Raw genomic sequence first — 19,339 nt, 5'->3', positions numbered from 1 at the left:
ATCTTGAAAGAAGGGCTTGCGTGTTAGCTATACGCCATATGTTGGTGGCTTGTACAGCTATTCTTTTGCCTGAAGCATCTATTACCTTAGATTCTTTTTCAGGTGGGGGTGCCTCACCCGACATCTGTAAATTTGCTCTTTTTCTAGCATTTGATACAACTAGTGAATCTAATGGTAGCTGTCCATTAATATAGGCTGGATCCCCAGGTGCAGGCCTGTATTTTTTCTCAATTCTAGGGTTTAGGATCCTAGTACATACAGGGTCTTTAAATACCTCTGGAGCATGTTTGATGACCCCTTTAATCATAGGAAGAATTTGAACAGACCTTTGCGATTGTTCAAATGTATCTAACAGAAAATCTTCCTCTGCTTCATCAGAATGCATAGTGACCCCATGGTAAATAGCGGCTCTGTTTAACAAGTGCCCAAAACTAATGTTATCTTCTGGGGGAGAAGTTTTTGATGGATATAACAGTGGGTCAGGAATATCTGGTACATCCTGTGGGTTTGGGTACTCGCAGTCTTGCTTCCCTTCCTACTGAAAGTTTCAATTCACTATTTTTTAATTGCAGCAAGAGGATGGTAGCGGCATTTCCCGGGTGACTGTGGCGGAAGTTGACAAAGTAGTCCGGTTCGATTAGAAGCATAAAATAGCCGCAACCTGCTGCATCGGTGCCTCCCCCTAAGACTCAGGCTTGAGCTTAGAGGCACTGACGGACAGGTGAGTGCTGGGCACATACATCTATCGCCCCAATGGACATCCATTCTCCTGCTATATCGAGTTTGTTGATTTAAACACCGGGGCATAGTTTTGCCTCGAGCAATTGGCATAAATGACCAAACGTACACTTATCGAGGCTATTTCTAATCATTATTAGTATTATCAGGCCCTCGATTTCTGTGACAAGCCTGTTTAGTATATGATTGTTTGCTATAAGCTCTTTTGCTAAGAAACCCCTTCTTTTGAGACAAGGTGTGTGTGTGCCAGTGCAATGGCTTGTGAATGTTGCACAGTGCGGCATTGTGCATACTTGGGTTGACATATACGACTACCACCTTGTTTTGCAACTTATAATTTTGTTATGATTTTGTGATCAACGATTAAGTACTCAATTGTCCAATGTTGTGGTTAAGGACACATGTGAACAGTTTTAAATCTTAACATGTGTTGATGACATCGATTGGGTTGGTCCAGAGTTGAGATGGTCAGGCTATATGGGGGATGGTTTTGTCTGAGGTGAAAGTGTAATTTATAACCAGGAGGGAACTATGTTGCCTCTGGGGCATCTGTAGTACGGGCTCTTTAATCCCCCTTTTTTGTCCTTTGGTTATCGTCTTTTATCTCTAGAGCGGGGCCTCGAGTAACCTGAGCATGGTCCAGGTGAGGTGAGGTCCAGTCCCCGGTCAAGCTGGGTGAGAACATTTGATTTTTTAGTTTATGTTGGGTATGTTTGATGGTCACTTTGACATACGGTGTACTGAAATGTGTGCATTTCTTCTCTATATCTCTCCACAGATGTGCCTTTGCATCCACTGAAATGGAGGATTAGTAGATTTGACAGGTTGTATTTGTTCCAACCTCAAACACGTTTTTGTTTAGTACATTGATCATAATCGGTTTTTCACTTTCTAGCAGTAGCAATACTTTAAGAGCAGAGACCCTGATGAAAGCCGGGGAACGTTTTTTGCCCAGTTAGGCAGAAACATGTTGGCCTTTTTTCACGACAGATATTTGTTTTCACTGTCGTTTGCACTGTTCTGGTTTTAATAAGGGGAGATGTCCTTAGTTTAATAAAATGATTTCTTTTTAGGACATCCCACTCTTTTTTAATTCACCTTTATTCTTTATTTGCACTGCGAATTCACTATCCCCACAACCATCAATGATCATCTGTCATAAGTGCCTGTGGACTTGATCCTGCTCTAATATCGAGCTTGTGGTTAAATGGTTTTGATGATCAAAGGACCAACCACTTGATACAGGTGAACCAAATGATAGGACTGATCACCAAGTTTATTTGATGGTAATCCACGTCTGAGCTATTGGGATTCAGTAAACTGGCACTGTATGTACTTCTCTCTATGCACGCATACCCCTCATGACAATGTATGTTATCAGGTAGGCTACCCAGGGTGACTAGGATACCTGCTTTTGACCTTCATTGTAGTATAGGGTAGCTAGCCACACAAGGTAGTTTTGCAGACCCTCCTTTTGCTCCTTTGTGTTTATCATACTCGCAGTCTGTATCATCTGTAGGGTATGGGAAAGGCTCATCTGGGTCTATCCCTCTCCCTAGACTATACTCATCATCATTTTGTGGTGAATGTGAAGAATGAAGAGGGGAATGTGGAGGAGAAATCTGAGGTGAATTGTTAAGAGGAGCAGGAGATGAAGGAGAAGCAAGTATAGCAGAAGAAAGGTGCAAAGGAGATGTGGCAGAGTCCTTCTTCTTGGCAGGCACTTCAGGTGTAGGTGCTGTATCTGCTTTCCTCTTCCTGTGAGGTGTGGTGGATACATGACCTGTTTCTGGGTCAATGTAGATCTTCTTTTGTAGAGGATCAGGTCGAAAAAGTTCTTCTCCTTGTGGAACCTTTGTTGTCGCCGATTTTTTCAGTTCCAGATGAGGTTGCTGCTTGTCTTTAGCCTTAGGAGGTGTTTCGGTGTCCTTTGGCGTAGTTTTCGGCACCAAAGGTGTTGTTTTCGGTGTTGTAGGCTGTTTCCAGGGCTTGTGCGCATCGGAATCAGGCTTTGCAGGTTTCGGTACCGAAGACAATGGCTTCGGAGTGGAAGCTGGTCTCGTCGGCTTCGAGGCGTCGGACGCTGGCTTCATAGTTTTGTCTCTAGAAGTTGACGGTTTCGTGGCCGAGACCTATTTCGGTTTTGGTGCCGATGGAGCTGGTGGGATCGGCACGTGCGGCTTGCTCGGTAAGGAGCTACCGGAAGGCTTAATTATTTTCTTCTGAGCCGGGTTCGATGGCGGGGCTTTCGAAGTGTTGCGGAGTGTTGACCTTTGCCTTCAATTTGGGTGCTTTGTGTGGTGCAGGGGCAGTAGTACTCACGCGCTGACCCGATGGTATGGAGTCATCTGCCTCTGATACGACGACGATTTGGTGATCATCGGAATCTTCTTCGGGAACGAGCGGAACCTCCTCGTCGCAGATATCCACCGGTTCCGGAGCCGATCTTTGCATGTCGTGTCGACAGGCCCTCTGATCTCGGATGGTTTTCTTGAATCGAAAGGACGCACAGGCTGTATAGCTGGAATCGTCGTGTTCTGGCGATAAGCACAGGTTACAGACCTCGTGGTGGTCACTGCGTGGAAACTTAGCTCCACACTCTGGACATTTTGTGAACGGCGTCCATTCCATGAGGTGTAGGCCTCACGGCGTGGATTGTCGATGACCGGAATCGAGCTGACGGAGTCGATACAATGTTTGTTGATATCGAAAGTAGTTAGGTGAAGTTTAAATAAGTTTTTGCGCTTTGAGGTACTTGAAAAGTAGATCTTGAGCCGGAGCAGAAAAATTTCATCCGAACCCAGTGGCGGAAAAAAAAAATCTAAGGATGGAGCCGATGCCCATGCGCACTATCGTCCAAGGGAAGAGTCACCTATCTAGCGACTACAAAAGACTTCTTCCAAGACGATAACAACATGCAATCATCCGAGCCCAACACCAGGTGGCGATCTAGTCCAAAGTGTAAAATCTGCAGCTCATATGCATCGAACATTTAGATATTAGGTTTTACAAACAAATAACAATAAATCCAAATGGGGCAGTAACCGTGATGAAAAGGATTATGATAAATGTATGTTTTGTAAAAATGTGGCTGAGGTTAAGGAGGATAATGCACATATATTCTCCTATATGACACTCCAAGAAAAAATGGATTAAAAAGCTCTGCAATAACTTAAATAGTAGGCATTGTAGAGAGGCTTAGGGTCTATTAAGGAGGCTTAGGGTCTATTAAGGAGGCTTAGAGTCTATTAAGGACGGATACCACGCAACTGGTGGTTTTTTGTGTATCCAGATTTCTGTATAATGTGATGCTTATTAGAGCCAAAATTGGTTTGAAACTGTAATACTGTAACATGTAATTCTAGCAAATATTTGACATATTTTGCATTTGCACTTTAAATTTGTAAAGAACCCAGTGATGAATTTCGCTTCAACCTGTAAAAATTGAAAACGGTGGAGTTACCAGATATCCTATATTTTGATAATTGTAATTATGAGTGTGACTGAAGGATTTTAACAGCCCTACTTTTATTGTTCTAAAATTTTTATCGAATTTATTGTATTTATTCAGATAATTGGTTTTAATTGCATACTAAGGATGGATCATGATATTGTGCTTTCTAATACCCAATCAATGTGTCAAAATTAACTGTCGATTAAGTGTATGAGGGAAATGTTTATTTTTTTATGTGCTTTTATGGTCTAAAAGACCGAAATAAAGTTACATTGATTGATTGATTGATTGATTGACACTTGGACTTCTTGTGTTAATGTTTTGACTTGAATTTACCCAAAGATTTAGCTCACAAAAGGAACCTGTTGCTGAAACTGCCTCAGGAGAATGAATGGATCGATGCAATCAACTTCAAGCAAGAGCAGGACTAGCACTGTATCTTCTTCCAATATTCTGCTTTGTACAGCTTTGTTTCCTGATCCCTGATATCTGTTGGGTTCATGAGGGTGCATTCCTCATACAATTTGGAGCGCTCCGAACCCAGACACCAGAGCCATACCTTGTGTCACTGAAATTTGTTTGCAACAGTCCCTACAAGGTTTAAACTTAGTATTTGAAGAGGACATAGTTCCGTTGAACACTGGTTAGTTAGTTATAGTTAAAAAAGTTTTGTAGAAAATACTGTCAACAACAAAATAAAAAGGGAGCATAGATCTGGATCTGTGTATGAAGCCATGGAAAGAAAGTAACTGATTTCAGCACACAGAGTTGGTGATAATATGTGGCTCAGTTCAGCACTTCTCAGGTAGAACGAAGTCAACATGAAGCTGCACGACGCCACTTATTGGTAGACAGGAGCATTGCTGTTTAAAGCTTCCGAATCCAGTCTGGCGCCTAGGTATATTCTAAAGCGGAAGGATCTGCATTTAGAAGTATAGTCAGAGATACAGTTATTTCAATGTAGAGTATGGCAACAAATTAATTGTAAACAATTCACTCACTGGATATTTTCAACAATCACTTTACTATATTATGATTTGCAATGGTCTTTATGAAAAAGGTAATATAAAGTTATGTTATTCTATTAATAAATACCTTTTAAAAAACTGTAGTGTTTAGAGAAAGGTGGGTGAGGTCTAACCAATTCGGCCAATGTTGATAAAGTTTAAACATGGGATGAAGGTGGATGTTAAATTTACAGTTGAAATGAAACCTATGGTATTTGGTGAAACATGATTGTAATGTGTATGTAAGGGAGGGAATACGATTTTGAGAGTTTTGAGTGTTAATGGCTAAGGTGTGTATGGAGCTGGAGTATCAGGGCACAGAACAGAATTGCTTTGCGAGGTGGGGTGGGGTGGGGTTAGAAGAAGAAGAGTGCAAACTCACTGATGATCGAATTTAATATACATATGAAAAGTGTGTCTTACTGAACAGTGAGGCAGGAGGAGAAAAATTGTGACGGGCAGAGGTTATCGTGTCAGAACTCTGAGAAAGACCTGTCTTAGTGAAGTATATTTAGCTGTACCTCAGTTGGGAAGGGCTAGGTGCAGCACTGCAGACAATGGTGCCAAGTTGGAACAGGGGACTCAAGAAAACACAAATCCTTCCAGGGAAAGAGGAGTAGGAAGACGAGGAGTGATGATCTACTGGTAAATTACAGAGTGGAGAGCAGATAGATTTTTAATATTGGCAGAACAACAATGCTTATAAAGATGCAATTGTACAAAGAAGAGCATAGAGGCAACGTCAATAAGCAAGACAGATCTGGATGTAACTTAGAGAAGAAAGTTTAATGTTTTGATGGGACTATAAATCAGAAGGGAGTAATGTAGGATGAGATGGAAAAGCTGGAGTAAGTTCAGGTGATGCGAAGGTAGGAGTAATCCAAGGAAAAAAATCAATTAAGGAAGCAATGAGTGGGATAAAGGAAAATGGGAGGGTGGAATATGAAGGTAGTAGATGAGGAACATTTACATTCAGAAAAAGCCTTTAATATAAATAACAGTAAGGCAAGTCTGTTCAATGAATATCTCATGTGGGGATCTAAGGAACTACAAGTTTATTAAGAATGCCTCTTCATTGTGGGACCCAATTCGTGTATCTGATAAATTCGGGACCCCCTCCGAACTCTTGTTCATGCACAACACTGATAATACATCTAAAATGCCTGAAGCATCAGCATAACACTGATATGAGGAGAGAATGTGAGTTTGCAAGCATGTGTTATACCAGATTAGTATACTGCTGAAGGAGAAGCTGGTACTAGGGAGTGCAGGGTCTTGGGTACAACTTTATTCTTCCACTTCTTCCTCCTATTCTTCTGAAAGCATGATAAAGATGCATCTTTGCAAGATGGTACCAAAAATAATCTTTGGTTATGATTATTTCACAGTTTTGAAGTTTGTAACTTACTTGAGCAGGCTTAGGCTCAATCCATAGACATATTGCTACTAAAGTACTGGAACTAGAATGACGAGTTTTGACAAATAAATAAATAAATAACAATGTCACAGGTCATATTACTTATTGTATGCAATAAATAACACCTATCACGAGTTTGTGGGGAATAACATTAAGATTTTGGTGTTTAACGCACCAAAATCCACATGGTACGGTAGAAACCGTACAATTTCTCATGTTAAATTTTGTTACCAGCCCACTCGTCGTCAGAATCTAAGTGTCTAGATTTACCAACCAGCGTTAAGGCAGTGACAAAACCTGAGAGTTGAGTACTGATAACTGCACACAAAATGTACAAGCTTTTATAACACTTGCATTAATTTATTCTTACCTCCATGTGCCGTTCAAGTTCTTGAAAGAGGGTAACATATTTATCCAGTCTCATAAAAGGTTTGCTAAGGCTTGTGGTTAACATAAGAATCCCTGGGCTTGCTGCTCCTTGATTTTCCATACATTTTTCCAATTCTTCGCTAAAAGGAAACATTGAAAATAAACAATGCTTTAATGCTACTGTTAAAAACAAATGCAATTTCCACTTCGTAACAGTTAGGTAAACTCTACTTTTGAGTATCCAGAACAAACTACCGAGTAGCTGAAGATCTAGTTTCTCACACAACCACATCATTCATCCTTAAATTTTCAAATGGATAAAGTTGTGCTGAACCAACTCATCCTGCTGCTCCATGATGCAATTCAAAAGCACCAATGAAGTCTCATTCAGATACTGTGAAATAAGAAAATGTAGCATAGGCACGGACGTTAAATATTCCACCCAGGATATTCGAAAAAATTATCGGACATAGGGCCAGATGTAGGTAGGCAAATACCGGTCGGTAAAGGCCGAAATCCAGTAATTTCGTCTGTTACCGACCCGTATTTCGAAAATGAGATGTAGGGGGGCATTTTACTAATTTGGGCCCAGATGTAGGTAAATCTGATTTACCGACTCTAGAATATCGAATTTTACCGATTCGGTATTCTAGATTCGGTAAATAAGATGTAGGTAAAAATTCGGTAATTTTTACCGAATCTGTATGATTCGGTAATTACCGAATCGGTATTTACCGATTTGGTAATTACCAAAACTTACCGATTCTGTAATTTTTTCGGTAAAATTACTTACATCCCATTTGCCTTTTCTTAAATACCGAATCCGTATGATTCGGTATTTAAGAATCGGTAATCTGGGATTACCTACATCTCCTATTATGTTTTCATGTATTCCTTTTGTGAACTCGGCTGGCTATTCACAGAGAAGTATACTACAGGTGACATAAATTTCGTACCTTCGTGAGGGACATCTTCAAAAATATAAAAAATTACCACAATACTTTGTTATCTGCATCTCATAGTCGCAGAATACTTCCATCACTAGTGCAGGTACACCATTTCATTAACATGGATGTCAGCAGTGTAATGACATTTCCCTTAACATTGTTCATATTATTTAAACGGTATTCTTTATGTAGGAAATATAAACAAAAAGGGAAACCCGAAGTGTGCCATATTAAGGCAGACTGCAAACCCATTCATTGCATTGATTCATATCTAATTACCCGGTATTGATTGAAACCAGTGCTTATGCAATAGTTTTGTTACGTTTTGTTTGCAGATTTGTAGAGTGCACTATCACTTGGGAGGGTATCCTGGTGCAGAGCGGGTGTGAGTCTAGGCACACCTAGGGCTAGTGGGACTACTCAAAAAGCCAGGTCTTCAGCTCCTTGCAGAATTCGAGAAGTGAGGAAGAGGCTCTTATGTGTAGCGGCAGGTCATTCCATGCTTTAGGAGCAATGTAGGAGAAGACTCGACTGCCAGATCTGGTTTTCCGTCTGCATTGGACTTGTGCAAGTATGACTCTGGACATGTGGAGGTTTTCTGATAGTGGAGTTCACACAAGCTACCATTATGTCAGAGGATAAATCATTACTGTAAACTTGTCTATCTCAATGTTTTCATCCGGTCCATTATGGCAGATTTTAAGTTTTCCCCTGCTTCACAAGTCCCTTTTCACCATCACAACTGCACATGCACACTGTGGTTTATTGCACTTAATTAATTTCACACCTTCTAGTATATACCTCTATGACCCAATTTACAATTTTTTATGCCTCCGAGGAATTCACAAAGGGATTCCGTGCAGGCGTAAGCCCATTTAAATTGACAGGAATCTCCGCCGTAAGTGTGGAATTCTTCACACCTGTAAAACCCACTAAAGGAGGGAGGAATACCGGGGTTCCATGGAATGGTTAGCCTTGGAACTATGGGAACGGCCCCAAACAACTGGGCATTCACAAACCCCCCTATTCTGCATTCCGACCTGGAGAGGGTCGCTTTTTTACACCACTACAGTGCTGGTATAAATCCCATTTCTTGGTGGATATGTGAAAGGTATCACATCACATTTGGTGGGACGGAGTGGAAAACTTGTTTCCTCAGGGAGAACAAAAAGTGTGCATGTGCATTGTATGTTTGCACAAGGGCTCCTATGTATGGAACTCTCAGCACAACAGGAATTGATTGTCACTAAAAAAGTCACCTGACTTTCCATGGAATCTACATGGAAATATGCACCTGGCATAGGTTTCTGTGCGAGCTCCTGGGAGTTTCTCTGAACCCCAGAAAATAGCAGATTTACGATCTGCACACTTTTTCTCTCCCCTCACGATATCCTTCCACATAGTCAAAGAGTAGATTACGTTGTGACAATGGCCAGCTTTTGGCAAGACAATCCTTTTTGCCTCTTCCCAATGGCCCAGGTTCTCATCCTTCTCTACTGTATGCTTCACCAGTCTCCCCTGCTGCCCTGGGACATGTAAGCGTTGCCTCTTCCTCCACCTCCTGTTCTTTCTTTCCTCTATCACTCTACTTGATCAAATGGTGCACTCATGTCAAGATTGCCAATAATACTCACTTCAGTTCTAAACTAGGTGGCTCCGCTGACGAGTACTAAGTTTTGGCCCATCGACTAAAGTTTTAGGTCCAATTCTTCAGCTTTCCTCCCTTCCAGACTATCATTTCGGCTCAGGGGGTTTTCTGTCTTCCTCATTCTCCCACATGATTGGGATGCATGGCCAGTTGCTCCCTCCTTTCCGACAAACATCACTCCTGTGAGAACCCCTTCTTTGCCCCCCATAGTCTTCATCAACTGACAAAGGCTATGGGGTCACTTAGGTCTTTGAAACAGTAGCTGCAACCTGTGTGTTCTATTTACCTTAGGGGGACTACTATCATCTGTTCCCCGACAGAATATCTCAAAGGCCTCTCAGAGTGGTCTCAGTGAATAATAATGGCCTGTTGAATACATGACGCTAAGAAGGTATTGTCCTTCAGGATTTAGAACAAGAGGATAAAGCACAGTAGCAAAAAATGCACTCATATCAAAAAGAGTCAAGAAACTGAAGAGGGACTGGGTAGAGAAGGTTGTATCCAGCCGTCGGTCAACTTACTCAGTCAGATGCCGCTCAGTGGATACTACGCTTGTGACTCCAAAAAATATGTTGTGGTCATTCTGAATTGGAAAACTCTGCTCCAGAAATTATGGACAGACACAAACAGAAGTTGTATCAGTCTATTCACCCAATTTCAACAAATTGATGTCTAAAGCCCTCACGGAATTCAGAATAACTATGAGTTTCATTGAAGGGGACTGGAGTCTAGCACAGGATCCGGTTCTTGACAGGATCAGTCCAATTGATGTCCACAATGACAAGGCAATGCTGAGGAATACCTCGAGTGACAATGGCCTGTTGGACATCTGGAAATTCACGCACCCACTGGAGAAGAAATACATTATACTTTTCTTTGCTCATGGAACACAATTGAGAATACACTAATTTGATATTGCTTTGACTGCTACACGTTATGTTACTGTTCGCAACATTCAAAAAGGGTCTATCTTGAATCATTTTATATTGATGCTGGACTTGGACTGTGGTCTGCTGATAAGGAAGAAAGAAGAGCATACGGCATTGGATCATTCTATAAAACACTAACGACCCACACAGCAGACACGACAGACTAAAATAGAAAGCAGCTAAAAAAAGCCAAAAGGGCCCTTAATTGATTGTTTACATCAAAAGAAGAATATACATTGAGCGAATTTTACTATGCAAATAGACAGAAGACCAGCAATCTTGCGGCGCCCGAGTTCCAACAGTGGGCGGAGTCATTGGCAACCCCAGGAGTAAACAATCAACATGGGACACTGGCGTGGTTCCCGGGAAAAATCTGATACTTTTACCAAGTGCTATAGGAAGCGCTCCAGTTTTGAGACAAGGGATGACTGGTAAGGGAAACAATTTTCTTTCAGGTCTTCAGTCTACCTACAGTAGCACAAAAAGGCAGTGAGCTTCTACAGGGAGAAATTACAAAGGAAGAAATATTAATAGTAATTGCCAACTTGCTGTACAATTAAGCACCTGGGAAGGATGGCTATTATGGGAAATTCTACAAGTGGGCAAGGCCAATATTGCTGACACTCTTCTTTATGTCCTTATAGAAGTGGAGCGTACTCAATCAATCAATCATTTGTAAAGCGCACTACATACCCGCAAGGGTCTCAAGGCGCTGGGGGGAGGAGGAGTGCTACTGATCGAACAGGCAGGTCTTGAGTATCCTCCTGAAGGTCAGCAGGTCTTGGGTCTGTCGTAGGCTCAGTGGGAGGGTGTTCCATGTCTTGGCAGCGAGGTGAGAGAAGGATCTCCCACCGGTGGTTGTTCTTCGGATGCTCAGGACGGTGGCAAGTGAGTGGTTGGGCAAGTGAAGCTGGTGGTTGGGGATGTAGAAGGAGAGCCGTCTGTTGAGGTAGGCTGGGCCGGTCTTGTGGAGTGCCTTGTGTGCGTGGGTGAGGAGCTTGACGGATATCCTCTTGTTGACGGGGAGCCAGTGCAGGTTTCTCAGGTGGGAGGTGATGTGGCTGTGGCGTGGTATGTTAAATCCGTCGTGCCAAGGCGTTTTGGATGTGTTGTAGTCGTTTGATGAGCTTGGTGGGGGCATCCGCGTAGAGGGCATTTCCGTAGTCGAGTCTGCTGCTGACGAGGGCCTGGGTGACTGCCTTTCTTGCATCTGTCAGGATCCATCTGTAGATCTTTTGGAGCATGCGGAGGGTGTTGAAGCAGAAGGAGGAGATGGCGTTGACTTGTTTGGTCATCGAGAGTGTTGAGTCGAGGATGATTCTCAGGTTGCGTGCATAGTCAGTGGGTGTTAGAGCTGCCCCCAGTGCCGTCGGCCACCAGGAGTCGTCCCAGGCTGAAGGGTTAGAGCCGAGGATGAGGACCTCCGTTTTGTCCGAGTTCAGCTTCAGACGGCTGGTCTTCATCCAGTTGCCGACGGCCTTCATTCCTTCATGGAGGTTGGCTTTGGCGGTGATGGGGTCCTTGGTGAGGGAAGGATCAGCTGAGTGTGGTGGGCGTAGGAGATTATGTTGAGGTCGTGCTGTCGTGCTATTTGTGCGAGTGGGGCTATGTAAATGTTGAACAGCGTTGGGCTGAGGGAGGATCCCTAAGGTGCGCCGCAGAAGATCTGGGAGGCTTTGGAACGCAATGGGGGGGAGGCGGACACTCCGGGTTTTGCCGGAGAGGAAGGAGGTGGTCCAATCAAGAGCCTGGTCCCTGATCCCTGCGGCGTGGAGGCATGCGCGTACTGTGAGGTGGCAGACGGTGTCGAAGGCGGCAGAGAGGTCTAGGAGGATGAGTGCTGCGGTCTCGCCGTCGTCCAGCAGGGTCCTGATGTCATCGGTGGCGGTGAAGAGGGCAGTATCGGTGCTGTGGCTGCTGCGGAACCATGACTGGGAAGGGTCCAGTATTCTGTTTTCTTCGAGGTATCGGGTTAGCTGTCTGTTGACGGTTTTCTCGATGACCTTGGCCGGGAAGGGAAGCAGAAAGATGGGCCGAATGTTCTTGAGGTCTCTTGGGGTCTGCCTTAGGTGTTGATCTCAGCATGTTTCTATATCTCTGGGAAGGTTGCAGTCTCGAGGGAGAGATTGATGACATTGCGCAGGTGGGGTTCGATGGAGCTGCTTGCTCTGTTGAAGACGTGGTGCGGAAATGGGTCTGAAGGAGAACCGGAGTGGATTGTGCGCATGGTCCGGATGGTTTCATCGATGCTCACGCTGGCCCAGGCTAGCAGGGGGTTGTGGTCGATGGTTTGCGGAGGGTCTGTGGTGTTGCTGTCTGTTGGGGCTGTCTGGGTGTTGAAGCTGTCGTGGATGTCTGCTATCTTGCGGTGGAAGAAGGTGGCGAGGGAGTCGCACAGGTGTTGTGAAGGCGGGATGTCGCTGGTGTTGGAGCTGGGGTTGGAGAGTTCCTTCACGATGTTGAAGAGCTCCTTGCTATTGTGTGCGACGTTGTCGAGGCGGTCTTTGAAGGAGGTCCTCTTGGCCGCCCTGATGAGGTGGTGGTGGTTGCGGTACTAAATCTCTGTCCAAGATCTTCACTAGAGCAGTGCAGGAATTTGATCACACTGAGTGGGGCACTATGCTCCACACCCTGAAGAGAGCGGAACTGGGATATGACTTTATAGTCAAGGTAAGATGGCTGTACCCATCCCCCGCAGCCAAGGTTAACTGGGGCAGCTTTATATCACACACTTTAACTATTCAGCAAGAGACGAGGCAGTGCTGCCTTTTGCCCTCCACCACTTGTATCATTTGCCACTGGAACCTGCAGCAGGGACCATCTGACAACACCAGGGAATAACGTTTCACCTTCAGGGCATTCAATGATAATTTTGTGACCTAACAACATATTGCTTTATTCTTATTTGAAACAGAAAATCTTTGTAATGGGAGCCCCCAACCCTACAGGGCAGCTCAGGCTGATGGGAATGAAGCATCCCTTTAAATTCCATTCAAACACCACAAAAGATGGCAAGGCCAATTCCATGACGTAGCCTTTCATTTTATTTCATTTAATTTCATTTCAGAGAGAATGCAGCATAGTTAGTTCTATTTCTTGATGTGTTTCGGCTTGTGGCCTTGTTCACAGGTGAGTGATTTCTCAATTATTCACTTGCTTGTAAGTCCAGCCAGCATGTGACTTTAGTAGCATACAGTTCCCAGAACCCATCTAATCAGTAATTGAATATTGCTTAATATAATTTCTAAGTTTAGATGAAAAAATCTTTATAATATAATATTACCATGTGTGTTGTATTAAGGTGTAGTCATGGTCTTGTATTGCTGCAATGTCTTATAAATATATATTTCAAACATTTTCCTCCTGTGGAAGCCAGGAGGTAGTTATAGATAGGACATAGTTTCCATAGGAAAAGTATTTTTTGACTTGCCTATATCTATGGCACTGGCAGATGAATTTCCATTGCCACTCGTCAGATGATGACCTATGCCACATACTGTGATCATGTACATCCCTTCAAGATTACTGGAGTTCCATACATGACACACTGCAATAGGTCAATGCACTCCTTGACATCCTCACATGAAGGCAGGCGCTTTAGTTATTTTTAAGCATAGCAAAAGACAAAGTGCGGATGCGCTTTGCAGGCCTGGTGCTGCTATTAGCCAAAACAGAGCTTATCCTCCAGTGGAGAGCCACGTAGGCACCTCCAGTGGCGGCATGGCATGATGCTAAAATGGGTGAGGATGGGGGAAGAGGCTCTGCTGTACGAGAAGGTCTTCCACCTCCGAAGGCGCCATATTATCGCCTGAGTGGGACACTCTCATCACCCACTTCCTGCAAATAACATGTAATGATGACCTTCTCCCGTGAGCTCCACTCGTTTTCGCTGACCTCCCATCACCGACCAAGAGCCTTATTATGGGAATCCCTCCCATGTTTTGCATCACTGCCTCTCCCGATGGTTCCCCCCTTCCCTCTCCACTCAAGGTCTTCGCCTTCACCCTCCTGCTTATTGCCATGCCCCGATGCCCCCAACATCCCCACAGTGGTAGCCACTCACCTCACCTCAATGAACCTTCATACTCCCCCTTCATGCGGATCCACAGGCCACTGTTTCATAACCATTCCCCTTCTCTCCTTAATCTTCACCCACACTATTGTTAGGTGAATTATATATATGTACTTTGCATACCTTTTCATAACCCATTACGAGAATGAGCTAGTCTTTTGGCTAGTGTACCACGTTCATGTTCCTTGATTATGCTTCTCACCCCGGGGAATAACAATGTAGTTCCTCACCTTACGTACTGCATTAATGAGTTACTATTCATTGTATGTATATGCTTTGATGTAAAATCCCCAAAAAACTGTTTACAATAAAAAGGAGGCACAGAGTATGGCACACTTATCAATCAGGGGCAAAGTTCTTATATATTAAAAAAGAATTATACTTTCATTTAGGAAGCGGGAAAGAAGAGGGAGCTCATATAATGGAACCACTTATCGGATGTTTAATGGTACAGCAAGGATGTGAACTAAGTATAATATATATAAAATACAAAGGTAAATGGATTCATTTATGTATTTTATGTACTGTTTTTAGGAGAATGAGGAATTTTGTAAAGTTTATGAACACTTTATGGCTTTGAGGTTGGTTATATTGGTTATTTTTATGTTAGAGCCCTGAGGAAGTGGCAGAAGCCGTGAAACACGTGTCGGTTGAGCAACTTTTGAATTTTTATAAATAAAGAAGACAACTTGTGCTGAAGCCTGCAATGAATGTGTGATGTCTCATTGTAGTAAGCCATTGTGAAAAGTTCATGGACTGTTTATAAGGACACAAAGTTCATATGTTATATAACTCTGGCTAACATCCAGAGAATGAGAGGAGCGTGCGCCGGGCATAAAACCTTATTACAGTTTTTGCAATATATATTACCTACTGGCGGTCGCTAGTAGGTAGTTATAGTTAGGACCTATTTTCCAGAGGAAATCAGCAACATTCTATGGCCAATACCTTTGGCGCAGAATGATGAATCTCCGTGAAATGTTAAAAATTTGTGGGGCGCTCCGGTCTGCTCCTATCCTGAAAGTTTCACAGTGACTTGTCAAGTGGGGGCCGAGAAAAAAGGGGGGTCCCAAAACTTATTTTCCCCATGCAATTTCCCATAGGAACCTTTAGCCGCAGCTACAGCCCGAACTGCTAAACGGAATTACACCAAATTTGGCAAAGAGGTAGGCCTTGGTTCAGAGTTGTGCCTTTTGTTAAATGATGTAAATCTGTTCAGTAGTTGCTGAGAAAATCAAAAGTAAACATATATATCTATGGCCGCGCAGGATCTGCGCACTCTCCCGATGACCAGTAGTATGCTAATTGGCTGTCAACACTCCAAAAGAGGAAGTGTTGGCAGCCATCTTGTGTCTCTGTAGAACCGAGGCACAAGAAAACAGAAAAAAACTCCAAAAAAACGAAAAGGGGGCAGGGTAGAAACACCCTGACCCCCTAGGAATGCATAGGGGGTTCCAAAATGTTATTTATTTTTTTTAAATCGGCAAAACCTGCGCACCCTGTGCGGATCCTGCTGATAAAAGAAAACCCGAAGAGTGGGATCCCGCGCTCCTTCAATAATTAGCCACCGGGGGGGCAAATCCCAGGTGCAATGTTAATATTGGGTGGGGGGGCCAAAGAGGCCCTCTAGCCCCAGGGACCGCCACACCCCGGGGCTTCTATACAATATAAGGGGAGGGTTCATAGCCTCCCCAGCCCTGGGGACCGCCACCCCCAGGGCTTATAACATAAATAGTTGAGGGGGCTCAAAGGCCCCCCCAACCCCTGGGGACCGCCACCCCCGGGGCTTTTTCAATATATGTGGGGAGGGTGGCTCAAAGCCCCTCCAGCCCCAGGGACCGCCATCCCCCGGGGCTTAGAAAAAAGCCCCGGGGACTGCCACCCCCCTCGGGCTTCTATTTGTATTTATTGTTTGGGGGGTGTCATGAGTGATGTCACTGACCATGTCATGAGTGATGTAATATGTGACGTCATCAGCAGTGCATTGAAGGCCCGCGAGTTATAGTTAGCTGAGCTAACTATAACGGTGGAATTTCAATGGTTTTGTACGAGTGAAATGTCCAGCTAACTATAACACCCCTGAATCCTATGTTTTTTTCTGTGAATTTCTAAGGTTTTTTAAATGCTACTTCCTAACTATAACGTGCCTGAAACCTATGTTTTTTCAGTGGATATATAAGACCGCCTTTCAAGAGGAATACAATACCCACATCAGATCTTATCTGCGGTATATAGATGATGTGTTCATTCTGTGGGAGGGAAGTGAAGAAGAAGCGATCTTATTTGTGAATAAGATCAATAACAATTAATTAAATCTAAGATTCACTTCCCACATCGAGAAAAGAGAAATTGAATTTCTGGATGTTAAGATCTTTTTCCATGATAACAATCTTGAGAGCACACTCTACAGGAAGGCCACGTCTGGCAACATTACTTTGCATGCCACCAGCTCGCATCCAAAGCACCTCATTGCTAGTATCCCATATGGAGAAATCCTAAGGATAAAAAGAATTTGCAGCAATGAGGAGCAATTTGAGAAATGTAAATCTGACTTGATAACAAGATTAAAAAACAGAGGATACTCTACCAAAATGATTAGGGAAGCAGAAGAGAAGGCCAAAACTAGATCTAGAAGTAGCCTTTTTTCTGAAGAGGAAAGCCCTAACACCACTATTCTTGATAGCCCTGCTCAGGTAATCGACACTCCTAGACTAATAACAACATTCAATAGAGAGGAACGTCAGATCAGGTCTATTATTAACAAGCATTGGCCTGTGGTACTGACAGATAATATCCTACATAATAGGATAGCTGCAAAACCAGTGATTACATTCAGAAGAAGCAGCACTATGGGCACAAGATTAGATAAGGTACCCCCTGAAATTAAAAAAGTCACTACCTGGATGCCATCAAAGAAAGGCTTTACTAAGTGTACAACTTGTAGAGCGTGCAACTTTGGGTGCAACATGCCCTCATATTATACTCCATTCAAGACTACTTCCAATCTCATAAGAGGCAATTACAACTGCAAAACCGAGTATGCTGTATATGTCCTGAAGTGCACCTGTGGGCTACGCTACGTTGGTAGCACGAAGCTACAGGTGCACGACAGGATATTGCAGCATATCAGGGCCATCCTGCACAGCGACGCAACATATCCTGTTGCCAGACATTTTAAGAAAGTGCATGCCAATAACATCAATTGCCTTTCATACTATGTAATTGACGCTGTAAGCAGAAAGAGGAGAGGGGGCAATAGAGAACGCCAACTCCAGCAACTGGAGACCAAATATATTTTGGACTTAGATTGCAAATGGCCCAATGGGTTGAACACAACGGAAGACATGCGTAGCTTTCTGTAGAACAAGCTGAGCAAGGCATGGGCTTGACACGTTGGTTCAACATTCCAGTTTTGTAAATACATGAATTTGTCCTTGTAAATAATATTGTATATAAATCTTGTATACGTATTTTCCCTCACAAATAATTTCTCAAAATATAGCAACGAAAGTTGAATAATTTTTTTATACATTCAAATGTTCTTGGGATTTTAAGATACTGTTTAACCTGCATTATCTAGGAATTAATTTTAGTTCTTGTGGTATACAGTAAATCGGACCTAGCATATACATTTGACTAATTTGAGAAATTCACACCATTTGCACTTGCACTTTACGATTTTTTATGGGATGCACTTTTAGCACTTTTCTAAAACCCCTCCATTACTATAGACTATGTAATGTGTGAAAACCAAAGGAACTGTTTTGAGTTACATTAACATCTTATAACAAATTATACAACACAGGGGTACTTAATAAAACGGATTTAACCGGTTATTTATTTCCCCATGATTACTGTTGGAAAATATGGCTACCAGAAAGGGATTTAGCCTTTCACGAGAAGTAGTTTTAATTGATATGAACTGTATTTATTATTTTAAATAAGTTCAGTGGCACACTGACAATGTATAATCCACAGTCATGTACATATGTCAATAGGAGTATGTTATATTTCTTCTGTCATGTGCCAATAGAAATATGCCTATATAAACAGTGTTGTTGGTAATATAGATGGAAACAATACAAACAGGATTTTTTCTATGTTTTTACACATGTGATCTATGATGCAAACAGTGGGAGGGGCACTATTGCACTTTAAATTCAGATGATGGTGTATTCAATCTGTGACACGTGATCAAGGGCTTACGGGCTTGAAACGCGTTGTGTTGGGTCACTTAATAAAATACTGCCCACTTTAAACCTCGGAGGTCTGTGTCTCTTTCCTCGCCTGACTGCCGTTGGGAGAATTCAGTAAGTGGTTTGAGGGTTTCCAGATATATATATATATATATATATATATATATATATATATATATATATATATATATATATATATATTACCTACTGGCGATAGCCAGTAGGTATATATAGTTAGGACCTAGCTACCATAGGAAATTCGCAACATTCTATTGGGAATAACTTTGGCGCCGGTTGAGGAATTTGCGTGTAATTTTCCAAAATTTAGGCCAGCTCCGCTCCGCTCCTTCCCTGGAAGTTTCGGGGGGATTCGTCATGCGGGGGACGAGAAAAAAGGGGGTCCCAAAACGTGTTTTCCCCATGTTAATTTCCATAGGACGAATAGACAAGGCTACAGCCCGAACCGTTGAACGGAATTACACCAAACTTTGCAAAATTGTAGGGATTGGTACGCAGAAGTGCCTTTTCTATATTTGGTGAACATTTCTCCTGTGGTTTTAAC

General features: G+C 42.9%; 1 protein-coding gene across 4 annotated transcripts in view; it reads right to left on the bottom strand.

The window, feature by feature from the left end:
• ARHGEF6 (Rac/Cdc42 guanine nucleotide exchange factor 6) overlaps window positions 1-19,339 on the bottom strand; it is a 1,115,823-nt gene that overhangs the window by 526,631 nt on the left and 569,853 nt on the right. For all 4 annotated transcript variants that reach the window (XM_086918632.1, XM_086918633.1, XM_086918635.1 and 1 more), the window contains exon 10: window positions 6,987-7,125. In XM_086918632.1, coding sequence (XP_086774758.1) covers window positions 6,987-7,125 — 139 coding nt within the window. The remainder of the gene's footprint in view (window positions 1-6,986; window positions 7,126-19,339) is intronic.

The sequence above is a fragment of the Lissotriton vulgaris genome, chromosome 4_1, assembly GCF_964263255.1.
Source record: "Lissotriton vulgaris chromosome 4_1, aLisVul1.2, whole genome shotgun sequence".
Taxonomy (NCBI): Eukaryota; Metazoa; Chordata; class Amphibia; order Caudata; family Salamandridae; genus Lissotriton; species Lissotriton vulgaris.
This window is presented reverse-complemented; position numbering and strand designations above follow the sequence as displayed.